The 18,876-nt window shown below is 44.1% G+C and overlaps 1 protein-coding gene across 1 annotated transcript in view; it reads right to left on the bottom strand.

Moving 5' to 3' along the window:
- Nucleotides 1–18,876, bottom strand: part of DCAF12 (DDB1 and CUL4 associated factor 12) — a 1,353,454-nt gene that overhangs the window by 361,681 nt on the left and 972,897 nt on the right. The window contains exon 6 of the mRNA XM_044078016.1: nucleotides 13,764–13,829. Coding sequence (XP_043933951.1) covers nucleotides 13,764–13,829 — 66 coding nt within the window. The remainder of the gene's footprint in view (nucleotides 1–13,763; nucleotides 13,830–18,876) is intronic.

Below are 18,876 nucleotides of genomic sequence, written 5' to 3'. Positions count from 1 at the left end.
GGCAGACTACCCGCAGTCGGCCTGAATTCCAAAGTCCTGGTCCGGCGTCGGTTGCGGTCACCTCTTCCCTGACGTCAGTGCGCCAGGGGTAGAAAAGATGCAGCCGACGCCATTTTCTTCAGTTTTTCTTGCCCCAGATGTCAGGTGCCCCCAAAAGGGTAGGCTAAAAAATTATGCCAATAAACATGCATGCACTAAGGTAAACATTTCCTTCATCTACAAGCAAATATACCACATAGGTTGTATAGAATAGAGAAGTACAGATAAGAAACAGCAAAAGAAAGGGGATGGTGGGAGGGTAACCTGGACTGCAACAGTGAATATACTCGAACATCTACATTTATGGTAGGTACATAACTGTACTATGTTTGTGTTTCACTGTTGCAGTCATTACTCTTGGGTTGAATCCCAAAGCTGTGGATGGGTGGCTGAGGCTAAATAGGATTAGGAGAGGCTATAAGGTCCTGCAGAACTGCAGTGGCAAAGCCTGCTCTGGATTTAGAGTAGAGAGGTAAGTGGTATTGCTTTGTAAAAGTGTGCACTGAACTCCAAGTTGCAGCCTCTAAGATGTCTTTGGTTGGTACTCCTCAGAGGAAGGCTGCTGAAATGGCTGCTGCTCTGGTTGAATGTGGCCTAATGCCCTTAGGCACTGATTTGCCATATTGTGAGTAGCAGAAACGAATGCAATGGCCTATCCATTTTGAAATAGTCTGTTTTGAGATTGCCTTTCCTTGTGATCCTGCAGCATATGCCACGAAAAGTTGCTCAGTCTTTCTGAAAACTTTAGTTCTGTCTAAGTAGAAGCGTAGCTGTCTGTGTATGTCCAAAGAATGCAGAAGTCTCTCACTCTTGTTCTGTGGGTTTGGATAAAAGGTAGGCAAGTGAATGGTTTGGTTAAGGGCCACACTGGACACCACCTTAGGCATAAATGTCGGGTTTGTCCTGTCTGGATGTAAAATGATAAAAGGTTCCACAGCCATGAGTGCCTGTAATTCCGAGACTCATCTTGCAGAGGATATTGCTAAGAGCAGAGCTGTTTTCCAGGATAAGAATTTTATATCAGCTGTTGAGGCTGGATCAAAAGGAGGTAGTGTGAGTTTTTCCAAGACATAATTGAGGTCCCCATGCAGGTATTGGTGCTCTCCTTGGAGGTCTTATGTTTTTGGCCCCTCTAAGGTACTGCCTTATTAAAGGATGAGAAAAGACAGGTGGTTCCGTATTGTAATGGGCTGAAATGGCATAGGCATGGATCATAATTGATGAAAAGGATAGGCCTTTGTCCAGCATCTCAGTTAAGTATTGTAAAATCTGAGGAATATTTGGTACACACATGTCAATTCCTTGTGCCTGGTTCCAAGCACAGAATCTCTTCCATTTCTCTGCATAAGATTTTCTGGTACTGGGCCTCCTAAATAAGATCCATCACAGCTTTGGAGAGAGGAGTGTTCTGAATGGCTACATTATCCGCCATGCTGCCAGATTTAAGGTCCTGAGTTGGCTGTGCAGGATCTGATTGTTTTGTTGGGTCAGTAAGTGAGGAATCTGAGGCAATTTCCAGGCTGGACCTTGAGACAAGCTCTTTAGGATTGGGTACCAGTGCTGCCATGGCCAGTCTGGGGCAATCAGTATCATTTTTGGCTTCACTTGTCTGACCTTTAGGAGTACCCTGGGGAGGAGAGGCAGTGGAGGAAAGGCATATACTGTTTGGTTTTTCCAGCTGAAGGATAAGGCATCCACTTTCCATGCTTGCTTGTGGTAAGTCCTTGTGCTGAATCTCTGTAGTTGGCAGTTGTGAGGGGAGGCAAATAGATCTATGTCTGGGCATCCCCATTTCCTTGTTATCATGCTGAAGACTTGTGGATCCAGTTTTCGCTCGTGGGGATCCTTGAGGTTTCTGCTTAGTTCGTCTGCCAGAGTATTTATCTTTCCTGGCAGGAATTGTGCTTGCAGGTGAACTTGATAAGTCAATGCTGTGTCCCACAAACATGGCTTGTCTGCAGAGGGGGTAGGAATGTGTACCTCCCTGCTTGTTTATGTACCATATGACCATAATATTGTCTGTCTTTATCAGTAGCTGTCCTGGATGAATTAGATTCTTGAAAGCTGTCAGGGCATTCTGAACAGCTAGCATCTTTTTTGATTGATGTGAAGATGCATCTGGCTTGCAGGCCATGTGCCCTGAATACATTTTCCTACCATATGGGCCCCCCAGGCATAATCTGATGCATCCGTTGTCAGTGTCTGTCTGGCTGTGAGTAAAGTGAATGGCAGACCCTTGTTGTTTTGACAGGCCTCTGCCCACCATCAAAACTCCTGTTGCAGGCAGGGAATGAGGGTAATTAATGTTTCCAGGCTGTGGCAATGCTGAGTCCAAACACTTTTAGACACAATTGAAGTTTCCTCATATCAGTCTGGCATATGGAATTAGTAGAATGCAGGATGCCATGAAACCCAAGGCCTGCAAAATTTTCCTTGCAGATAACCGGGTTTTTGTTGCCAATTTTTTGAAGTAATAAGTCAGTTGCTTTTGTTTGTCTGGCGTAAGATAAGCCATCTGGGCAGTTGTATTTAAGCTTGCACCCAGGAATATTATCTCATGAGAGGGTACTAGTTTTGATTTCTTTTCGTTTACTGTGTACCCTAGGCAAATTAGTAATCTTTTTACAAACGCCAGATGCTTTAGAAGAATGTCTTTGTTCTCTGCTTGAATAAGGCAGTCATCCAAGAAGGGGTATATTTGAATTCCTCTTTGTCTGCAGAATGCAATTACTGATGCCAGGCATTTTGTGAAGACCCCGGGTGCAGTAGATAAACCAAAGGGCAGTGCAGAGAATTGGTAGTGCATTGATCCAGCTATGAATCTGAGGTATCTTCTGCAAGACTGTCTGATTGGGACATGCAGGTATGCCTCTTTTAGGTCCAAAGTTACGAGCCAAGCCTTCTTGCCCAGCATGGGCAGTAGCTGCTGTAAAGTCAACATCTTGAATTTTGGAATATCCATAAATGTGTTTAGAATATACAGGTCCAGTACTGGTCTCCAGGTTTTGTCCTTTCTGGGTACTAAGAAAAGTCTGGAGTAAAATCCTTGCCCCTGCTCTTGTTGTGGTACTTGTGAATGGCCCTCATGTCCATGAGGGCTGAAATTTGCTTTTGTGCCTCTGCCCATTGATTGTGTGGCAGGTCTGGCATGCCCTTTGACCCTGGTAGGGTGTGAAAATGGAACCTGTAGCCTTGGGACACTATGTTCAAGACCCATTCGTCTTGGGTAACCTTTTGCCAATTTGATGAAAACAGTGCTAGTTTTCCCCCTAAGGGGGCTGCCAAAAGGAAAGTGCTTGAATCTGGCAGAGGAGAGTCATTGTGACCGTTTCCTGTAAGGTTGTGATTTGTCTTCTCCACTTTTGGAGGTAGGAGCACCCCATTGTTTAGGCCTGTATGAGCCTTGGGGCTGAGATCTGTCTCTGGGATCTCTGTATATGCCACTTTGTGGTCTGTCTGACACTGGAAAGGACCAATTTTTAGAAGGTCAGTTCCTGCTAAACCTGGGTGACTGTACCTGTAAGAAATCCTTAACTGTCTGCATGGATTTCGCTTTATCCTCCATTTTCTTCAACACCTCTTCTGCTTTAGCACCAAACAAAGTATCATGCTGTAATGGGGCATCTAATCATTTTGCTTTAACATGATCAGGCAGATTCTGTTCCTTTAACCAAGTATGCCTTCTAATAAAAGAACCTGCAACAGCGGCCCTGCAAGAGTCCTCCAGTGAATCATAACCACATTGCAAAGCATGCTTTCCCACTTGTTCTGTTGCATGCAATAAATCCTGCATTTCTTTGTTCTCTGAACATTCAGTATTTGGCAACATTTTCTGTTTAAGCAGTGACATTAAGTATTGCTGATATTTAAGCATATGAAACTGACAATTTAAAGCCCTTACAGCCAACGCAGCAGAAGTGTAAACTTTTTTCCCCCATCTGTCCAGGGCCCTAGAATCCCTATCAGAGGGGACAGGGTTTTTACAGTGGAAGCTTTGACCCCTTTGAGACCCTGAGATATAGTTTCTGGGTCTGCAGCGGAGTTTTTATATAGGAATTTATGAGAATCTGGGACCCTGTAGTAGCTGTCTGGCTTAGCAGGTACAGGGGGTAAAGAGTCAAGGGACAGGCCGGACTCTGAAAATACATCTACAATGTTTAGAACAGGTGGAATAGCAAGGGGCCTGTGCTGAGGAAGAAGCAGAAAGTCTCTGAGCCTTTTCTTAGATTCACAATAATCTTGGCTCTCCCAGTGGAAATGCTCCCTCATGGTATGCAGGGTTTCCCCAAAAGAATAATCCTCAGGAGGAGAGGCTGAAGGAATGGATTCTTCAGCATCAGAGTCCTCATAGGGAGGCATAGAATAATCCTGTTCAGAAGAGGAATCAGAGGAAATAGAAACCTGATCAGATGAATCATATTCTGTCTCTTGCCTAGGCCTCTTATCAGGAGGGGGATGGGATCCCCTGATCAAAGTAATTAGGTCTTCAGCCATTTTAAGCATCTGTTTTTTAGGCATGGAAGTCTGAGTAGGAGAATGCTGTCCTTGTTTCTTTGTCTTTAGAGCTGCTTTAGTCTTTGAAGCTGAAGATGGTATAACATATAACTGTGTAGGTCTGAAGACACTCTCAGAAGCCGATGCCTGCTCAGCGGCACCGGACCCATCTGAGGGAATGATTTCAGAGTGTCCAATACCTTGAATATCCAGAGGCCCAGTCGGCTCCACGTGGGAGTCGGAAGCGGCCTGTGGCTCTGAGGTAGCGGGTGCCAGGGGCTGCGAAACCACCTCACTGAGAACCGGCGACTGGCCTAACAGAGGCCTCGTCGGTTTTGGACCTCGGATGCCTATCTTTTTACTTGTCCTTGCGTTTTTTGTAAACTCCGTTTGTCGGCTGTTCCGACGGCATTATGTAATTAAATCTTCGGCCAAAGTAATGAAATGCAAAATCGAACCGATGCTTAATAGTGCGTTGGTTAAATCTAGCACAAAACTGACCGCTAGCAATGTTGTGATCAGGGCCTAGGCAAGGAATACAATAAGAGTGAAAATCCTTATGAGGTATTTACTTCCCACAAGAAATACAATTAACTTTTTCTGACATCGGTCTGGAGCAAGAAAAAAGTTCCCCAATGGGGTACTTAACTTTAATGAAGACTTCGGTTCTGAAATTTGGATTTGAAAATCACAGGAGTCGGCCGACCGGCGCTTGCGAACTGCTTTTGCTTTGGGCACCGCGCGGCAAGAAAGACTGAAGAAAATGGCGTTGGCTGCATCTTTTATAACCCTGGTGCACTGACGTCAGGGAAGAGGCGACAGCAACCGACGCCTGACCTAGACTTTGGAATTCAGGCCGACTGCGGGTAGCCTGCCAGCAGGATAACCCAAAAGTAATGACTGCAACAGTGAAACCCGATGAACATCCACTGCCAGACAGGGTCCCAGTCATCTTTTCTGACACCAAAATGAAAATATTTTCTTGGCCAAGACAACATTGTTTCTCCCTTCTCCACCACCTAGCCAGACAGCAGAAGGGTTCTGTAATTCAGCCAGACCTGAAAACATTAGGTATGGAATGACTAAGCCCAGATGTCTATCTTCTGGACATTTTGATACCTTTTAAGCCTCTACATACATGGTGGCAATCAGCCAATCAAGCACTACTCCCTCTAGGATGGGCAAGCTGGTGTTGGGCAAGCCAGTGTTTACTACTTACTCCCATCCTTCCACAACAAGCCGCTATCCAAACTCAGGTCACTGGAGTTATAATTAGGACTTTATCCATCTATGTCAGACCCAGGACAAACAAAAACTATGTTGCACTTTAAGTCTGCCACACATAAATGGTTTCACAGTTCTTTGTCATAATGCATACAGCAAATAGAGAAATAATACTATAGGTTCATAGGAGATTACTAGGTTAGCGACCTCAATGGGGGCCTTTCTGAAGCCTAGCCACATTTCCTAAAAGTATCTGACAAGTTGATACCCTACTGTTATTTTAAGGGGTATACATAAGCTTGGGTTACAGGCTGCCTTCTCTGCCTTAACAAAGATGTTCATAGGTTCATACTAGGCTATCTGCCCTAGGGCATTTATAAGCCTAGCCAGAGTGTGTTTGGCTTTCGCCACCCATTTTAAATGAATTTTGCTATGCCCTTTTTCGAGGTTAGTATACTGTGCCTCTGTCTAACAGTGAGACAGAAGTGATACCTGGGGTAAACCTACTATCTCCCATCCACTAATCAAGATTCCGCTTGAAGAGAGTCAATGAGGGACTCTGCCTAACCTGGACTGGGATTTTATTCCAGAGTGAAGGGAGCCTCTGGGTTATGAATCTGTCCCTCCAGCATGTCCTATTTATTTCAGTGCTGAGGTTCAAGTCTCTCGAGCGTGATGGGATTTGGATTTTCTGAGGTGCAGCATGTCCATTAATTCCGGGTTGGACATGGCTTTATAAGTCAGGCACAGATCGCCTCTGAGCAGGCGGTATGCCACTGAGTAGAGCTTGAGTTTCTTTAACCGGGCAGCATATGGCATCTGTTTGAGCCCTTTGATCCTCTTGGTGAGGTACTTTTGGGGTCTTTCCAGTTGCTGCAGGTGTCTGGTAAGGTACATCCCAAAAGGGGCATTGTACTCAATTATGGGCCTGATGAGGGATGAGTAAAGAGGCACGATGACCTCCCCTGATCTAGATGTGAATCCCTTCATGATTAGGTGGGCTATATAAAATGTTTTTCTAACCGCTCTGGCCACGTGGTTGTCAAATGAGAGATTGCTATCAACTTGGGTCCCTAGGTCCCTAATTACTTCTCCCGTACTTAATGGATTACCACCTATGTGGTAATTTGTGGGCACTTTGTTTTTGCCAAAGGGGATGACTATACACTTTTTGGCGTTTAGCTTGAGGCCGTGGCTCTGGCACCAGTTGTCTGTTTCTATGAGGCCCTTTTGTAGGATGCTTGTGTTGGCTGGAGAGTCAATTATGGCGCCCAGTTTGCAGTCATCTGCGAACTTGGTCAGCCACAGTCCTTCCATGTTATGTATGTTAGATGTAGGTGCCAAACAAGGCTAGATTTCTGATTCCCCATTCACTGCTCAGATTAATGCTTGAATTAAATTAGGGAAGAACTGTGCTTTACATGGATAGGATGTCTGTTCCACAGAAGGGGGTAGTCTGTGAGACACATACCTGTCCATTCAACATGTCCTATTTATGTTGCAGAAGAGGTTTAGGTCCCTAGATGCCTATGGCAATCAGACTACAGTAGACAAGTCATATTCACTATCTTGCAGTAGGCTACCTTCCTCCTGAAGGGTGAAGGGATGCAACACTAACCAGCCATATCTGCAGGTCACTGTTATGAGAGGCCTGTAATATAATCCGGTTGGGGCAAAGGGGGCAAGTTCCCCAGACATAGGCTGTTATGGGGCACAACTGGCATTACTGATGAGATGGCAATTGGATGTAACTGCAGTACAGGGAATCATTTAAGCAGCTTCTTAAATGAATGTATTTAGTAGCTTTGTTTACTAGCTACAACAAAGAGATTGAATAAGCACTTTACTACAGTCCTTCGGAAGACATTTAGACTTTTTTTTCGCTCCCATCTTTGGACTGAAGGGCACCAATCTAGGGACTACCTACCACTCTATGTACACGTATGCATGTCTAGATATACTCACACAGCTCTGGCAAGTCAGATGTTGATCTTGTTTCACTGTTGCAGTCATTACTCTTGGGTTATCCTGCTAGCAGGCTACCTGCAGTCGGCCTGAATTCCAAAGTCTTGGTCCAGCGTCAGTTGCTGTCACCTCTTCCCTGACGCCAGTGTGCCAGGGGTATAAAAGATGCAGCCAACGCCATTTTCTTCAGTCTTTCTTGCCGCGCGGTGCCCGAAGCAAAAGCAGTTCGCAAGTGCCGGTCGGCCAACTCCTGAGATTTTCAAAATCAAATTACAGATCCGCATTCTTCATTAAAGCTAAGTACCCTCGTTGGGGAAACTTTTTTCTTGCTCCAGATCGATGTCAGAAAAAGTTAACAACTGTATTTCTTGTGGGAAGCAAATACCTCATAAGGATTTTCATTCTTACTGTATTCCTTGCCTAGGCCCTGATTATGGCGTTGCTAGCTGTCGGTTTTGTGCTAGATTTAACCAACGCACTATTAAGCGTCGGTACGATTTTGCCTTTCATTACTTTGGCCGAAGGTTTAATTATATAATGCCGTCGGAACACCCAACGACCGGAGTTTTTAAAAAGCGCAAGGAAAAGGACAGGCATCCGAAGTCCAAAATTGACGATGAGGCCCCCCGCTAGGCCAGTCGCCGGTTCTCAGTGAGGCGCTTTTGCAGCCCCTGAAGCCCGCTATCTCAGAGCCACAGGCCACTTCCGACTACCACGTGCAGCCACAACAAGGCCTCTGGATACTCAAGGTACTGGACTCTCGGAAACTATTCCCTCAGATGGGTCCGGAGCCGCTGAGCAGGCATCGGCTTCTGAGGGTGTTTTCAGACCTACACAATTATATGTCAAGCCAACATCAGCTTCAAAGTCAAAGACAAAAACAGCTCTAAAGACAAAGAAACAAGTAAAGCATTCTCCTGGACAGACTTCCATGCCTAAGAAACAGATGCTTAAGATGGCCGAAGACCTAATTACTTTGATCAGGGGTTCCCATCCCCCTCCTGATAAGAGGCCTAGGCAAGAGACAGAATATGACTCTTCTGATCAGGTTTCAATTTCCTCTGATTCCTCTTCTGAGCAGGGATACTCTTTTCCTCCCTATGAGGATTCTGATGCTGAAGAATTTTTCCCTTCAGCCTCTCCTCCTGAGGATTATTCTTTTGGGGAAACCCTGCATACCATGAGGGAACATTTTCACTGGGAGAGCCAAGATTACTCAGAATCTAAGAAAAGGCTCAGAGACTTTCTTTTACTACCTCAGCACAGACCACTTGCTATTCCACCTGTTCTAGACATTGTAGATGATGTATTTTCAGTGTCCGGCCTGTCTCCTAACTCTTTACCCCCTGCACCTGCTAAGCCAGACAGATACTACAGGGTTGCAGATTCTCATAAATTTCTATATAAGAACCCTGCTGTTGATCCAGAAACTATTTCTCACCGTCCCAAAGGGGTCAAGGCTTCCACTGCAAAAAACTATGTCCCCTCTGATACGGATTCTAGGGCTCTGGACAGATGGGAGAAAAAAGTTAACACTTCTGCTACCTTGGCTGTAAGGGCTTTAAATTGTCAGTTTCATATGCTTAAATATCATCAATACTTAATGTCACTGCTTAAACAGAAAATGTTGACAAATTCTGAATGTTCTGATAACAAGGAAATGCAGGATTTATTGCATGCAGCTGAACAAGTGGGAAAACAAACTTTGCAATGTGGTTTTGATTTATTGGAGGCCTCTTGCAGGGCCACTGTTACAGGTTCGGTCATTAGAAGGCATGCTTGGTTAAAGGAACAGAATCTGCCTGATCATGTTAAAGCAAAATTATCGGATGCTCCATTACAGCATGATATTTTGGTGTTAAGGCAGAAGAGGTGTTGAAGAAAATGGAGGATAAAGCGAAATCTATGCAGACAGTTAAGGATTTCTTACAGGTACAGCCACCCAGATTTAGCAGGAACTGGCCTACAAAGAATTGGTCCTTTCTAGTGTCAGACAGGCCACAAAGAGGCAGATACAGATGCTCCAGAGGCAGATCCCAGCCCCAAGGCTCATACAGGCCTAAGCAATGGGGAGCTTCTACCTCCAAAAGCGGAGAAGACAAATCACAACCTTACAGAAAACAGTCCCAATGACTTTCCTCTGCCAGAACCAAGCACTTATCTTTTGACAGCCCCCTTAGGGGGAAAGCTAGCACTTTTTTCACCAAATTGGCACATGATTATCCAGGACAAATGGGTCTTGAACATAGTGTCTCAGGGCTACAGGTTCCACTTTCACACCCTGCCAAGGGCAAAAGGTATGCCAGACCTGCCACACAATCAATGGGCAAGGCACAAAGACAAGTTTCATCCCTTATGGACATGAGGGCCATTCAACGGGTACCACAACAAGAGCAGGGACAAGGATTTTACTCGAGACTTTTCTTGGTGCCCAGAAAGGACAAAGCCTGGAGACCAATACTGGAACTGTCTATTCTAAACACATTTCAGGACGTTCCAAAATATAAAATGTTGACTCTGCAGCAGCTTCTGCCCATGCTGGGCAAGAAGGCTTGGCTCGTAACTTTGGACCTAAAAGAGGCATACCTGCATGTCCCAATCAGACAATCTTGCAGAAGATACCTCAGATTCATAGCTGGCTCAATGCACTACCAATTCTCTGCACTGCCCTTTGCCTTATCTACTGCGCCCAGGGTCTTCACAAAGTGCCTGGCACCAGTAATTGCATTTTGCAGACAAAGAGGAATTCAAATATATCCTTACTTGGATGACTGCCTTATTCAAGTAGAGAACAAAGATATTCTACTAAAGCATCTGGCGTTTGTAAAAAGATTACTAATTTGCCTAGGGTACACAGTAAATGAAAAGAAATCAAAACTAGTACCCTCTCAAGAGATAATATTCCTGGGTGCAAGCTTAAATACAACTGCCCAGATGGCTTATCTCATGCCAGACAAACAAAGGCAACTGACTTCTTACTTCAAATTGTTGGCAACAAAGACCCAGTTATCTGCAAGAAAAATTCTGCAGGCTTTGGGCTTCATGGCATCCTGCATTCTGCTAATTCCACATGCCAGACTGCATATGAGGAAACTGCAATGGTATCTAAAAAGTGTTTGCACTCAACATTGCCACAGCCTGGAAACATTAATTATCCTCATTCCCTGCCTGCAACAGGAGTTTCGATGGTGGACACAGGCCTGTCACCACAACAAGGGACAGCCATTCACTTTACCCACAGCCAGGCAGACACTAACAACGGATGCATCAGATTATGCCTGGGGGGCTTACATGGCAGGAAAATGTTTCAGGGCACATGGCCCGCAAGCCAGATGCATCTTCATATCAATCAAAAAGAGATGCTAGCTGCTCAGAATGCCCTGACAGCCTTCAAGGATCTACTTCATCCAGGACAGCTACTGATAAAGATGGACAATACTACAGTCATGTGGTACATAAACAAGCAGGGAGGCACACATTCCTACCCCCTCTGCAGACAAGCCATGACTTTGTGGGACACAGCATTGACTTATCAAGTTCACCTGCAAGCACGATTCCTGCCAGGAAAAATAAATACTCTGGCAGACGAACCAAGCAGAAACCTCATGGATCCCCACGAGTGGAAACTGGACCCACAAGTCTTCAGCATGATAACAAGGAAATGGGGATGCCCAGGCATAGATCTATTTGCCTCCCCTCACAACTGCCAGCTACGGAGATTCTGCACAAGGATTTATCACAAGCAAGCATGGAAAGTGGATGCCCTATCCTTCAGCTGGAAAAACCTAACAGTATATGCCTTTCCTCCACTGCCTCTCCTCCCCAAGGTACTCCTAAAGGTCAGACAAGAGAAGCCAAAATGATACTGACTGGCCATGCCAGCACTGGTACCCAATCCTAAAGAACTTGTCTCAAGGTCCAGCCTGGACATTGCCTCAAACTTCTCACTTACTGACCCAACAAAACAATCGGATCCTGCACAGCCAATTCAGGACCTTAAATCTGGCAGCATGGCAGATGATGTAGTCATTCAGAACACTCCTCTTTCCAAAGCTGTAATGGATGTTATCTTGGAGGCCAGGAGGCCCAGAACCATAACATTTTATGCAGAAAAATGGAAGAGATTCTGTGCTTGGAACAAGGCACAAGGTATTGACATGTTTGTACCAAATATTCCTCAGATTTTACAATACTTAACTGAGATGCTGGACAAAGGCCTATCCTTTTCATCAATTAAGATTCATGCCTCTGCCATTTCAGCCCATTACAATACGGAACCACCTATCTTTCCTCATCCTTTAATAAGGCAGTACCCTCAGAGGGGCCAAAAACATAAGACCTCCAAGGAGAGCACCAATACCTGCATGGGACCTCAATTATGTCTTGGAAAAACTCGCACTGCCTCCTTTTGAGCCAGCCTCAACAGCGGATATAAAATTCTTAGCCTGGAAAACAGCTCTGCTCCTAGCAATAACCTCCGCAAGACGAGTCTCGGAGTTACAGGCACTCATGGCTGTGTAACCTTTTTTCATTTTCCATCCAGACAGGGTTTCTCTAAGGACGAACCCTACATTTATGCCTAAGGTGGTGTCCAGTGTGGCCCTTAACCAAACCATCCACTTGCCTACCTTTTATCCAAACCCACAGAATAAGGGTGAGAGACTTCTGCATTCTTTGGACATACACAGACAGCTACGCTTCTACTTGGACAGAACTAAAGCTTTCAGAAAGACTGAGCAACTTTTAGTGGCATATGCTGCAGGATCACAAGGAAAGGCCATCTCAAAACAGACTATTTCAAAATGGATAGGCCATTGCATTTGTTTCTGCTACTCACACAGCATGGCAAATTAGTACCTAAGGGCATTAGGCCACATCCTACCAGAGCAGCAGCCACTTCAGCAGCCTTCCTCAGAGGAGTACCAACCAAAGACATCTTAGAGGCTGTAACTTGGAATTCAGTGCACACTTTTACAAAAGCACTACCACTTACCTCTCTACTCTAAATCCAGAGCAGGCTTTGCCACTGCAGTTCTGCAGGGCCTCATAGCCTCTCCTAATCCTATTTAGCCCAGCCACCCATCCTCAGCTTTGGAATTCAACCCAAGAGTAATGACTGCAACAGTGAAACACGATGAACATAGTACAGTTGTGTACCTACCATAAATGTAGATATTCGAGTGTATTCACTGTTGCAGTCCAGGTTACCCTCCCACCATCCCCCTTTCATTTGCTGGATCTTATCTGTACTTCTCTAACCTATACAACCTATGTGGTGTATTTGCTTGTAGATGAAAGAAAAGTTTATTTTAGTACATGCATGTTTATTGGCATAATCTATTTAGCCTACCCTTATGGGGGCACCTGATATCTTGGGCAAGAAAAACTGAAGAAAATGGCATTGGCTGCATCTTTTATACCCCTGGCGCACTGACGTCAGGGAAGAGGTGACAGCAACCGACGCCGGACCAAGACTTTGGAATTCAGGCCGACTGCGGGTAGCCTGCCAGCAGGATAACCCAAGAGTAATGACTGCAACAGTGAATACACTCAAACATCTACATTTATGGTAGGTACACAACTGTACTTTATATCCAAGCAGTGCTTGCATATTGTCCCTGACTCACAAGAGGCATATGTGCCCAGTGGGATAACCTGGTTAACAAATAAAGAAAAAATATATATACATTACACACAAACACGCACCTTAAAACTTCACACAATTGCCAGTGCAGTCTTGAATCGCAATTGCATCTTTTTTTTTTTTTTTTTGCTAAAAGGATAATGTTCAGCATAAGTCAGAATGACTTTACATGAATTCCTTCAAGACTGCCTTCTGTAACCCTTTTATACAAGTTGCTTAATTTCAGTGATTCATATTTTGGTTTAGTGTTTATTACTGTATACCTAATTAATGTTGTATATGACTGTAAGAGCATTTGATGCTTCAACAGTCTGGACTGGTGAACAAAATAAAAAATTCTGACTCTACCTTAAGTACTTACAAATTAAGTGACTTGGAATCATTAAAACACTAGTACCTTTAAAAGATTGTGATCTGCCTTCCAGAGGTGAAAGTAGCCATCCAAAGACACTGCTCCCAGATCCTAAGGAAACAAAGGAGATGGCAAGTAAATCAAAGCACAGTAAAATGTACATGTATACATATGTGTGTGTGTACATATGCACACACACACTAGTGTTTGTGTTAGCTGTGTATATGATGTGTATGTATATACATCTCTCTCTATATATACATACATACACACACATTTTATATATATATATATATATATATATATATATATATATATATATATATATAGAGAGAGAGAGAGAGAGATAAGTAGATAGATACATATATATGTGTATATATCTCTAAATATAAATATAAAAATTCTTACAATGGTCAAAATTACATATTTGTTAATCTTATCAAGGGTCACAATTACATATTTGTTAAACATTCTTTATCATCTTCATTAATTATACACTAAATATCATCTCAAAAGACAAACACTCACTAGGGATGGAAAAAAAGGATATGTCTATGCAGACTAGCTGCAAGGAGGAATATACAGGACAGCTGGATTTGCTGCCATCTTCTATTTGATTAAGGAAAATGTTAGACATGTATTCACTGCGCTTTGACAAGAAAAACTCTTGTTGCTGTAAAGTATGTTTATGACTGCATAACTTTGACTCTGCAAAAGCTGCAGGAGGTTAATACCCATTAAGTTTTGCATAACTATTGCTGTTATCTGGAGCATTTGAAAAAACAGCACATAGCCAAACAGCAAACAAATGCCAACATCTGAATTGCAAAATCTAGTATAAACAATACTGCCCTACACAAAATTATTTCTGTAAATAAGTTACTTAACATGCCAAAAATTAGTGTTTTACTCTTATAAAAATTAAAAAGAAGTTATGTCTTACCATAACATTCTATCTGTGTTGTCGATTTTCATCTATTCTTGACTTTTGGGTTACTGTTCCAATCCTCTGAACCAATCTGTCCATTATAAAACTTGAGTCAGCCAAAAAAATCTCTCAAGCTGCTAGTCTACCGACAATTCACTTCTCTACTTTATCTCAGATCGCGTTTGCTATAATGCAGGAAAAAAGGAGTTCTACAGAATGTGACGGAAGCCTTACCCAAGGTATCCCTGACAATAAGAATCCAGGACAGGATGTCACTCCACCAGAAGTCTAAAGGAGGGAGCAGGCAGGAGGGATGCAAAAATAGATGAAGATTGACAACATCAGATAAAGAAGTTCGGTGTTGTCCCCAGCTACCTTGTATCCTGGGTGGCCTCAAGGAAGAATATTCCTGATAGTCATAGAACCAAAAGAGGCTCTCCCCCTGGCGACCATATCCAATTTGTAATGAGTAATAAAGGTATGTGGATTAGCCCACATTGCAGCTGTGCAAATTTCTGATATAAAAGCTTTGGAATGAAAAACAGCTGGTGTTGCCATAGATTTGGTAGAATGTGCCTTTACTGGCAAACAAAGCTTTATGTTTAGTTTCTTGTAAATGAAAGAGATGAAATTCCTTAACCACTTGGAAAGAGTCACCTTGAATACTGGTTTGCCCAAAGTTGCACTGGAGGACACAAATAATTGGTCAGATTCTCTTATCTGTTTAGTTCTGCCAAGGTAGAAACATAATTACCTGTGTACATCCAGAAGGTGCAGGCAGTACTCGCCTTTATTTGAAAAATTTGGAAAGAATACAGGCAAGTCTGTGGATTGGTTGATATTGGTCTCCGATTATCACTTTAGGAAGGAAAGTAGGGTTCGTTCTGAGTGACACTCTTGTCTTTATGGAAAACTAAATACGGACCTTTAGAACAGAAGGTCTGTAATTCGGTGACTCGCCTTGCCAAACTGACAGTTATGAGAAATAATGTCTTCCAATGAAGGAATTTTAAATCACAAGTCACTGCACATTCAAATGGAGGTGAAGTAAGTGACTGTAACACCAGAGTCGGGTCCCATGGCAGAAGAGCGTCTTTGAAAGGGGGCTTCAAGCAGATTGTGCCCTTAAGAAAAAATCTTACAAAGTCTGTGACAAATTAAGGGTTGATCTCTGAAACAGTTATGGAAATTTGAATTAGCTGCTAAGATAACCTTGATAGTAGAAGCAGAAGCTCCTTTGTTAAAGATGGCAGTTAAACTTCAGAATATTCTCTACCGGCGCTGAAAAGGGATCCAGACCATTGCCAGAGGTCCAAATAGAAAATCTCTTCCATTTATTAAGATAGAGACTCCCAATGAATGGCTTACGGGATGCCAACAAAATGTGTCATATGGGGGAAGGAATACCATTAAGTCTGGCGACTACCAGAATTGGAGAAAACAAGCAGTCAGCTAGAGAGTCTGAAGATTGGGATGCACTAGTCCCTGGGGGTGGGACATCAGGAACTTGGGTCCAAATTCCAAGGGAGGTGCAGTAGAGGAGGCCGGAGGAAGAGAAACCATATCTGTCGAGGCCAGTAGGGAGCAATGAGGGTCACTTTGCTTCTCAACAAAGCTGCTTTTTTCAGAAAAAGAGGGATCAGAGGGAAGGGGAAAAAAACATAAAGGAGACCCGGGGGCCAATCATGGAGAAGAGCGTCCCTGGGGAACTTCGCCTGAGGGGGAATTATGGCTAAGTTGCTTCTGCACTTGTTGTTCAGGGGTGAGGCAAACAGGTCGCAGCAAGGCTGGGCCCAGCGAAGAAAGATTTCCTTTGCTCCTCTGGAGTTCACAGACTATTTGTGAGGCATGAGGATGCATATCTGCTTAGTTTGTCCGTAATCACGTCTGAACTCCCCAGAATGTGCGTTGCTATCAAAAACCGGTTGGAAGTTATAGCCCATTGCCACACTCAAAGGTTTTTTTGACACAATGGGTAGGACTGGTTCCCCCGTTTGTTGATGAACCAGAATACTGACATGTTGTCCAACTGTATAACTATAACCCCTTGAGGTAAAGCAGAGTGAAATGCTTACAATGCATGCCAGAAGCACTGCTCTTAACTTTACAACACTGATATGCAAACTGGCCTCGGAGGGGGACCAAGTGCCTTGGACTGTCTTCCTGAGATAATGCCCCCCCATCTCATCTGGGAAGCATCTGTGGTCACTATGGCCTTTGGCTGAGGGGGGAACAAAGGGGCAGCCTAGAAGAATCTCCTCTGAGTGGATCCACCAGGATAGATCATTCTTGCATCGGTTGGATATGAAAACTAAATGGCTCATGAGGTGGATTACAAATGTCCATTGGTGTGCAAGTAACCATTGGAGAAATCTCATGTGAAATCTTGCCAATGGAACCAATGCGATTGCTGCTGCCATGGAACTCAATGTCTGCAGAATTAGATAAGCAGGAACTTTGTTTGAGCAAAGAATAGGAAGGACCTGTGACTGAATTTTCTGTAATTTGTATAGTGGAAGTGATGCTATGCAAGAAATTATGTTGAGGTGAGCTCCGATAAATTCCATGTCCTGAGAAGGGGTTAGCTGAGATTTTGAAGCACTGACCATTATATGCCCAACTGAGGGGCTAGTTTCAGAATGTAGTCTATAGTTTATGGAAGTAGATGCCTGGTGGGAGTGGTGAGGAGCCAGTTGTCTACGTAAGGAAACACTTGGAATCAGTGCAGCCTCAGATGCGCTGTGACTGCTGCCATCCATATGGTAAACAACCTGGGGGCTGTGGTGTGACTAAAGGGCAGCACTCTGAATTTGAAATGACTGGCTCCCATTCAGCAGCAGAGAAACTTTCTCGAGCGTTTGCCCACTTTTATGTGGTAATACATGTCTTGAAAATCGATAGAGCACATCCAATCATCTTTCTCTAAGAAAGGGAGAAAAGACTAAACCATGACCATCCAGAATTTGGCTTCTTGGACGAATTTGTTTAGAATACTGAAATCCAAAATTGGTCTCCCAGTCCCATGTTTTCTTTGGCACTTTAAAAAAGAGAATAAAAACTGGATCCTAATTGGTCTGGTGGGACTTCTTGGGTGACTCTTTTTATAGCAGCTTTTGTATTTCTATTGCTGCTTGAACTCTCTGACTGGGTGGGACGTTGGGGAGTCTTGCAGGGGTTCTCAGATAAAAGGTGAAGGGAATTAGATTACCTCTGGAAATGATCCTTAGAACTCAGGCATTGGTGGTTGTGTGTCACTAGGCGTTTGGTTGCAAAGAAAATCTTCCCCTGACTGCTTCCAGAGATAAGTAATCGGGCCCCCCTTCAGGAGCGCTGATATAGTTGACCAGAGAACAAATCCCTGGAACTGTGATTATGTAGACCACCCCACCTCTGCCTCTGGGACGGTGTCTTCCACTATAACTCCCCCCTCTGCCCCAAGGGGAGTCCGAGCCATGTGTGCCCTGGAAAGGCCTCTGGGATTTCTTGAACCACATCTTACTATTCCTTTGATTCCTGGAATAGGATCAGTGAGGATCCCCCCACAGCAGACAAAGTATTTCCATCCTTTTCACACCAGGACAGAGTTTCCTTTACTTTGGGACCAAACAAGGAGGACCTGTCAAAGGGGGCATTGCCAAAGGACGACTTGAATGGTTCCACAAACTTGCACAGGCAGATCCAAGCATACCTCCGAACTACAACTACTGAAGCTGGTGACCTGGTCACCCCTTCGGCGGCTTGTGCAATGAGCCCCATGGACGAGTTTGAGATAGACTCCAGGGTAGCTAGTTAGGAGGCCACTTTTTCCTGGACCCCTTCAGCCACAGTTCCTGCCAGGGTATCTGACAGCTCATTGACAAGATCCCTTTCTAGCTTAGTGAAATGTGCCAAGAAGTTCAAGGAACTGATGGAGAAGGTCGATGATGCATAGACCCACTTCCCAAATCTGTCCATCGCCCTGGACTCACTGTTTGGGGGATGGACAGTAGAACTTTTCTCGGCTAGTTTTTTATTTCGTGGCAGCTGCTACCACCATTGCATTTACTACCAAGCCTTTGGCCCCAATGTGGTTGGTTTTCTGGAGTCGTAAGGATTTTATCAGGTCTCCTGGAGACTGGTTCCACAGAATCAAGAGCTTTCCAAGCCTGCTGAGTAATTAGTTTAATTAAAACCGTCAGTGGGCAGGGTCATCCAGGTGGTAGATGGGCACACACCAAAGGCCTGCAGGTA

Source organism: Protopterus annectens, chromosome 1.part1 (genome assembly GCF_019279795.1).
Source record: "Protopterus annectens isolate FY-2018-M chromosome 1.part1, PAN1.0, whole genome shotgun sequence".
Taxonomy (NCBI): Eukaryota; Metazoa; Chordata; order Ceratodontiformes; family Protopteridae; genus Protopterus; species Protopterus annectens.
The sequence above is the reverse complement of the archived record's forward strand: the minus strand, read 5'-3'. Positions and strand labels throughout refer to the sequence as shown.